At 47.5% G+C, this 8,330-nt stretch overlaps 1 protein-coding gene across 2 annotated transcripts in view; it reads right to left on the reverse strand.

The window, feature by feature from the left end:
* The window catches only part of LOC101562405, an 11,451-nt gene extending 4,453 nt beyond the window's left edge, over positions 1-6,998 (reverse strand). The window contains exons 1-6 of one of the 2 annotated variants that reach the window (XM_023711786.1): positions 6,928-6,998; positions 6,535-6,766; positions 6,264-6,387; positions 3,570-3,793; positions 2,787-2,857; positions 2,454-2,558 (exon numbers count right to left, since the gene is read on the reverse strand). In XM_023711786.1, the coding sequence (XP_023567554.1) occupies positions 2,454-2,558; positions 2,787-2,857; positions 3,570-3,793; positions 6,264-6,387; positions 6,535-6,756 (746 nt within the window). In that variant the 5' untranslated portion in view covers positions 6,757-6,766; positions 6,928-6,998. Of the gene's footprint in view, positions 1-2,453; positions 2,559-2,786; positions 2,858-3,569; positions 3,794-6,263; positions 6,388-6,534 lie in introns of both variants that reach the window. The other variant, XM_004627961.2, reaches the window with a different exon arrangement.
* Between the last annotated feature and the right edge of the window lie 1,332 nt (positions 6,999-8,330).

Consider the following 8,330-nt stretch of genomic DNA (forward strand, 5'->3'; position numbering starts at 1 on the left):
CCCCCAATAAGTCAGTTATGTGACATTCCATAATTACTGGGGTTTCCTCCTTTTTTTTCTTTTGTTACCAGGGATAGAACTCAGGACCTTATGCTTGCCAGGAAAGTGCTTAGCCACTGAGCTATCTCCCCAGCCCCTGCTTTTTTCTCTTTTTTAAACATTCTATAATTATATGAATGCAATTTTTTTATGAATGCAATTTATTATTTTGTTTTTTGGGTTTTGGTTTTTTTGTTTTGTTTTTGGCAGAACCAAGAATTGAACTTAGGCCCTTGCGCTTGCCAGGGAAGTGCTTATTCTACTGAGCCATCTCCCTAGCCCTATGAATGCAATTTGTTTTTAGGCTTCCTCTTTGTAGCTAATGTTGCCATGACTATTTTTATAAAAATAGCTTTTTCCTTTTTCCTTATGATTTCCTTGAGATAGTTTTCAGGACTATATTTTTATTTTGACACATCCCGCAGGATTGTAAACACTGGATCAAAGAATTTATCAATGAATTTCTGTGTGAGTTCAATCCTGACTACAATCCTGGTCTCCTATTTCTTTCCTTTGTTTTCAACTTTTTTGCTACCAGGGATTGAACTCAGGACCTTGTGCTTGCCAGCCAGGGGCTTAATGCTGCCAAGTGTACAACTCAGAGGGATTAGTTTTCAGATCGTCCACATATTCACTCTAGTATGTATTAGAACCCAATTCCTTTCTATGGTTGGTAAGGTTCCATTATGTAGATACATCACATTTTCTTTCCTCACCTTTTACACTTGGGCTGTTTGGCCTTTTGGATACTGTGATATTGTGGCACATGAACATGCATGTACAAGTATGTTAGAATCTTCTTTTCTATTCTTCAGGGTATTGCATAGGACTGCAATTGCTGGACCATAAGGGAATTCTGTGATCTCCATTTTGAGGAACTGCCAAACTGATTTTCTCAATGGTCACACCATTATACCTTACCATGAACCATGCACAGGTTTCATTTTCTCTACATTCTTATCAACAGCTGTCATTGTCTCTTTTTTTTGTGATACTGGAGATTAAGCCTGACATCTCTGCGCTAGGCCAACTTGCACTGCTCCTGCCTCCCCCTCCCACCACGCCAGCATTTCGGGTGCGCATGACCTGGCAGATCACTCTCTTTGCTGCCTTCATTACAGCCATTCTAATTTATGTGCTGGTACCTCATTATTGTTTTGGTTTACAATTTTCCCAGTGACCGATGATGTTGAGCACTGTTTCCTGTTTATTGGCCATTTATTTGTATACCTTTGGAGAAACATCTAATCAAATCCTGTGCCCCACCCTTTTTCAGAGAGGGTCTTGGTGTGTAGTTTAAACTTTGAACTTCCTACATAGCCCAAGCTGGTCTCAAACTCTTTTTGATCTTCCTGCCTCAGTTTCCCTAGTGGTGGGATGACAGGTATGTGCCACACTAGACATGTGCCCATTTTTAAATAGGGTTGCTTTTTATTTTTGAGATGATATGCAAATATTTTCTCCCACTATGTTTTTAAAGGACCTGTCAGCTCCAGGTCCCTCATACTGCACAGGCTGGCCCTAAATTCCTGGGTTCAAATGATTCTCCCATCTCAGCTTCCCAAGTACCGGGGAACAACAGGTGTTTGGCACGGCTTGACGCTAAAGGTAAAGCCCAGAGCCTCACTTATGCTATGCAGGCACTCCCAGCACTCTCTTCCTTTCAAGGTGGTCCAAATGTTCTAAAATTGGATGGTGGGTGATGGTTGCAGAGTTATGAATATACCAAAATCCACTAGACACTTGACTATATGCTACTGAGTTTTAAAAAAAAAAAAAAAAGGCCTGGGACTGGGATGTAGCTCAGTGGTAGAACACTTGCCCAGCATGCTACAGGCCTTTGGTTCAATCTCCTGTTCAGGGTGGTGGGTAAACTAAACCAATCTGGTAGTACTGTATTTCCATAGCCAAAAACAGCACTCTGACTCAAATGTGACCCTCCTGGCTCAGCTTCCCACATAGCTAAAAGTAGCTGAGATTAGTACTCCCCCACCCACCCCGTTTTAGGCCTCTTAATAGCTATTTATTGCTTATCCTAGCAATCTCAACATAGACATCTTTTTAACTCTTTAAGGGATGGATATCATTAATAATTGTCTCCGCCCCCCAGATGGGTAACACCAAACATGGGCCCTAATGTAGACTAGGGGCTGCCTCTTGGTTGGTGGCATCTTTCTCTTTCAGTTGAGCCCGAGTGTGCTTAGTTACAAATTCCTCACCATTACCACACTAGAAAGGGACATTACTTTTTTGGCACACAATTATGTTTAGAGTTATTTCTAGAGGTGAAACAGACATCATACTGAAAGCTTTTTTAGCACTTGTGCACACTCCCATGAGACATAGGGGCAAGGTACCCTAGGGCTGACCAGAATCATGATGCTACTGGCCCAGAGAGACAGAGGCTTGCTTACCAGGGAAAGCCGGGGCAATGGAGCTTGTGTGGACTGTTTCTAGCCAAGTATGAGAAATGGAAGCCTCCGGGGTTGAGGACCAAGGGAGTCAGATCAACCATGCGGCTGCAAGACAGGTCAGAGACAGAATGTCAGCCCCAGGTCCCTCCATAGCCCAAGAATGTGGATCTGCTACGCAGACCAAGCAACGCCTACACACAGAGCCCAACTCTTGCCCTGGGAAATGAGGACAGCAACCATTATAGAGTGTAAAGGGGCAGAGTCTGGCTCCAGGATGCCCGCCCCCCATGCTCCTGTTTCATTTCCCTCAAGTCCAGAGTAGATTCCTTCCACCTCTTTGGGTTTGATGACAGACCACTGCAGTTTAATTGCACTTCAGACCCTGTGTTGTCCAATTTCTCCATCTGCAGGAAACAAAGGAAAGCTCAGGACACAAGTGTGGGAGGCCTCACCTTGCAGAACAATCCTCACATGAGCCAATATTCAGCAGATACCTCAATGTGCTTTTTTTTTTCTTTCAGTACTGGGGATTGAACTCTGGACCCTGCACTTGCCAGGCAAGTGCTTAGTCTACTGAGCTAACACCCTGGCCCTCAGTGTGCTTTTGATCGTGGCATTTCAGGGGTACCGGGGATAGGTTGGGGGTTAGAGCTAAGGAGTTTCCAGTCTAGCTTAGGGGATGGAGAGGTACCTATAAGATGAGAGGATGCATGGGATAAACAGGAACCCGGAAGAGCAGGCACAGCAGGTGTGGGACAGGTGAGAGGACACCAAAGGGAGAAGTAGAAATGTGGCTAAAGATGTGGGGAGGGCCCACAGTTTTGTCAGTCCTTCAGCAGTGCCAGGATCCTGTCCAGTGTACCTATGCTCGAGGGCAAGAAGTAGGGCTGGGTGGTAGAGCTGGGTACCCTCACCACCTACCCCTTGACTCTTCAACCAGGGAAGCCCCTTTTGTCTGCTTTATTCACTGGTGTTCTTATCTGAAAAAAGGGGTCTGAGGATGGATGTCTGAGAGCCAGGGCCATGGGCCCAGCAGGCAAAGTGGGAACTGTTTTGAGCAGGGAGACAAAGCTACCCCTCCTAGGACTGCTTGGGGTGGAAGATATTCCCACTGACCGGCTTCCTAGGGAGTGAAGGGAAGGGACCAAAGATCCTGGGCATAGTGTAGACTGGGGACGATGGGGCCACCACAGAGGTCATGGTGGTGACAGGTGGTGGCAGTGATGGCGGTGGTGGAGGTGGCAGCAGGGTTGGTAGTAGGCATGGAGAGGTTGACCGGTCTTGTCGGAGTATGGGTTCTGGTTTCTTCAGTTTGGATTTTTTTCTCTTCTTCTTGGCATCTGTGACAAAAAGTACTATGAGTGTCTCCTTGTGACAGAGTAGGGCACAGTGGGGGTCAATACAATGTTGTAGGGTCTTCACAATATCCCTCTGGCAGGCAGGGCGGGATACATATCATAGGGGGACAAAACCTCAGACTACCACAGATAGCTACCAACCCCCAGCCCCCTGGAGAAAAGAGGACTTTTTTTACAGGTGGAACCAGGGCCTCTATCTGTACAAGCACAGACAAGATCCATCCTGCGCTGTCTGACATAAAAGGCAGAACTCCATGGGAAGTGACAGCATTGGCCTACTGCTCAGTCCCAAGCATTGTGGAAAACTGAGCCTGCCAAAGCAACAAAGGAAAAGTAGGTCCCAGGGAACACCCAGGGCTGCCTGTACACAGCCCCATGGCTATTTTGGGGACATGGAAAGGGCATTTCTTCCATGAAGAAACCCACAATGTGGAAGGTTTGCAGCGATGGGCTCAGAGAGGGCATCTTCTTTTAGGTTTTTTTTTTTTTTTTTTTTTTTTTTACTACATTTGATGAGTCTGTTCAAAGATACAGACAACTAGCAAAGTGGGCATTAATACTTTTTTTTTTTTTTGAGACAGGGTCTTGCTAGGCAGTTCAGGCTGGGCTTGAGCTCACTTTGTAGCCTAAGCTGCTCTTGAACTCACAATGATCCTTTTGCCTCAGCCTCCCAAGAGCTGGGATCACAGGCATGTGCCACCATGCAGGACTTCCATTAATACAATTTTATACAGCCAATCAGAATGGCTCACCTATAATGATAATAACTACCACTCAGCACTGGCCTAGAGCATAAGAACCTGTACTGCAGATCAACACAGACCCAAGTCTACCTCCAGGAACAGGAGGTAGTACCCTGCACATGTTAGCCAACCAACTCATGGCTCTATTTCCTCTTCAGTAAAACAGAGGTAAACAACACGAGCTGTTTTGAGGACAACATATTCGACTAACCCACCCATTGGATGAAGTGGTGACATGAAGGACTCACAGCAACATGGAAAATGTGCCCCCCCATCCCCAGTTATGTTTCCCAGTGTGATGCAGGAGGAATTGCTTCCACTCTGAGGTAGTGTATCACCAAACACAAATACACCAAAGGAACTGAGCCTGCCTGAATCCAGCCAGGGTCTCAGAGCAATTATCCAAGAAATACAGGAACATCCAGCAACCAATATAAACCCAAAGGCAGGACACCCAGAGTGTGACATGGTTCTAGTCAGTGGCATGGGAGAAAAAGAGAGGAAGTGGGATCATTCCATCTCAAAGCAAGCTTTAACTGAAGTGGCCACTGTTCTACCTGCCATCCTAGAGTGATCAGTGTCCCAATTTGGACACAAATGCTATATAGTCACCTTAGAGCAAAAGGAACTTAAGAGAAGCCAATCATGGTGAAATTGCCTGTACTAGCCCTCCAGGAGGCTGAGAAAGAAAGATCACAAATTTGAGCCCAGCCTGGGCAACTTCATGACCTAGCAAGATCTTGTGTCCAAAAGAAAAGAAAACCAAAACCAAAAACAAACAAACAAAAAAAAACCAAAACACTCAAGTAGCCAACTGTTCATAAACATGTGGGCATCCCTGGATCCTGAAGTAACAAAATACAGATTTTAGTAGATCATCAAAATGTGAGTATAGGTTAAAATGTGTCCCTAGTATGAGGGTATTGTGAGTTTTGTCAAGTATAACAATAACATGTTGACTATGCCAGAAAATATCATTTTTTTGTGATATGGGGGACTGAAGCCACAGTCTCACACATGCTACCTAAGCACCCCAGCACTCCTTTTGACTTTGAGACAGGGTCTTACTAAGTTACCTAGGCTGACCTTGAATTTGCCATCTACCTACCTCAGCCTCCCAAGCCATCAAAATTACAGGTATACACCACCATAACAGGTTAAAATGTGGTTTGTGTTTTTTGTTTTGTGTTTTTGTATTTTAGGGTAGGGTCTACAGGGTGTTCAGGATCTCACTACTAGATTGGACTCGTAGTGATCCGCCTATTTACAGCCTCCCAAGAACTGGGATTACAGGCACGCGCCACCAGGCCCAGTCTCAGTTGCTGTCTTGCACGTCCTGGGGTGGGGCCCACATGGCAGGCCCGGGGGATTGAACCCCTGACCACTATGCCTGCTTGCAGGTGCTTTAATTTGCTGAGCTATTTAGCCAGCCCTTGTTTTGTTTGTTTTTGAGACAGGGTTTTCCCAGTTCTGACTGGCATTGAACTCAAGGTCAATTCCGGACTCAGCCTCTGGAGCACTGGGATTACAGGCGTGCACATCTAGGCTTGGCTCAAAAATGTTATTTCTTTAAAATTAGATGCCATAGGTGTAACTCAGTACTACAGTGTGTGCTTAGCATGACCAAGACCCTGGGTTCAAGCCCCAGCACAGCAACAGAAAGAAACAAAACACCGTGGTATCCCTCGTTGGCTGAGATTGTGCCTCACCCTGGGCATACAGGTGAGCACGGTGGATGGTCCTCTTCAGCCGGTCCAGGCGCTGGCGCATCTCCTGCGCTCCCATGCTGTTGCACAGGTTCAGCTGCCCCTGGACAGTGCAGAGGAACTTCGCCTACAACAGAAGAGGCGGAACAGCCGGAAGCCCAAAAAGGGGAGTCACAGAGGGCCACTTGCCAACTTCACTTCCCAGGCAAGACAGCCTCGGGCTTCTGCAAGACCCCACCTGCAGCCCGAGCAAGGTCCCCTACTCAGCCCGCACCCAGAGGAAAGAGAAGAGCCCACGCTGCTCGCACTCGGTCTGTTTGTTCTTGCGCAGCACCCTCTCTGCCAGCTGTGGGGTGCGATCCAGGGTGCGGAAGAGGCGGCGCAGTGCGCGATCTGTGTAGGTGACCGCCTGCCTCTCGAAGTCCTTCACGGAGATGAGCTGGCAGAAGGTCACACTCTGGGGGAACTCGTTGTCGAACTCCTCCAGGACTTCCATCCGAGAGGTGCTGCAGGTATCAGAGCGGCCATCAGGGTCAGAGTCCCGAGGGCCCGAGTTCGGCAACCCCCACCTGCCCGGAGGCGAGGGCTGAGGGTCCATCCCAAGGGCTGAGGATAGAGTGACGGGAGATGGCAGGGGCCCGTCGGGGTGGGGGCTGTAAAGATGCACCCTCTCCTCTGCTGCCGAAGCGCGCACAAAAGTTCCCCTTGTCTACAGCTGCCTCCGCCCCCTTCTGGGAGTGCCAGCCAATCCCAACCCGCACAGGGGGCGGGGCCAATCCTGAGCTCCAGCCCCACGTGACAATACCAGCTGCTCTCGGCATGAGCTCACAAGTCTTCGAAGAGACGAATGTGGCCAAAAGTTGTGTCATCTCGCGAGAGGGGTTGGGATAGCACCGAGCCCCTGGTCATCGCCAGGCCCATCTTCTAACCGTTTTAAAGCCCTACACCCCACTTGACTTTTAGTCCTCTCCTCATCCTTATTCTGAAGAGTGGCCCTCTACCTCTGCTGTCTACAGCCTCCAGGACCAGCGGGAGCTTCCCTCAGACACATTGTCCACAAAGACTTCCTTCTGCCTCAGACTCCTCCAGCTTTCCAGCCTTAACTCTCCAGCATCATGCACCCCTCCCAGGATCTGAGGATCCATTTCCCCTTCCCCTTCGCAGCCTTCGTACACTTGCTGTTGCCTTTCTTCACTGGCTTCTCCAAGCCCCTTCTCGATGGCCTTTTCCTCTGGTCGCTCAGGTTCATTTCGGAAGGTCCTTCTAGATCCAGGTTAGAACCAGAATGATTCAAGAGATCCAAATCTTTTTCTTGTTTTTTTACAGCTCTTTTGGTGCTGTGGGTTGTATCTAGGCAAGCACACCACCACTGAGCCATATCCTCAGCCCTTTGTCATTTTGGACACAGAGTTGCTAAATTGTCCAGGATGATCCTATCGCAGCTGCCCAAATAAGTTTATGGACTTGTGCCACATCGTCTATCTTCATCTCAGGCTTAGGCTTACCTTGAACTCCATACCTACATTTAAATGCCCATTAAAAATGATTCCTGAGGAGCTGGGGAGATAGCTCAGTAGAATAAGTGCTTGCCTGGTAAGGGAAAGGGCCTGAGTTCATATCCCCGGTTCAAAAAAAAAAAAGATTCTTAGCATCTCATATTGAACATATCCAGATTTGTGCACAGCTTCTCCTGGAAACGTGCTTTCCCCACACTTGTTCAGCTGACCACCTACACTGGCTACTAAGGAGATGGGGTATCTTCTCTGTACTCTCTCCACACTCTCCATCAAATCTGAGACCTATGGAGTGTATGTCAGAAATCTAGCCAGATTTTTTGCTCCCCACATCTAAACCATCAAGCCTCTTGTGCCACCTTTCCCCAACAAAGGAAGTGGCAGGCACTTCTTCCTGTGACTGCAAAAGGAACCTTTATTTCAAAATACATATGATGAAGCCGGGGATATAGCTCAGTGGCATAAGAGCCTGCCCGGTAAATGTGAGGTCCTGAGTTTGATTCCTGGCACCAAAATAAATAAATAAATATGTATAATGTGCCCTTTTTCTTTTTTT

The sequence above is a fragment of the Octodon degus genome, unplaced genomic scaffold, assembly GCF_000260255.1.
Source record: "Octodon degus isolate 3935 unplaced genomic scaffold, OctDeg1.0 scaffold00021, whole genome shotgun sequence".
Classification (NCBI taxonomy): domain Eukaryota; kingdom Metazoa; phylum Chordata; class Mammalia; order Rodentia; family Octodontidae; genus Octodon; species Octodon degus.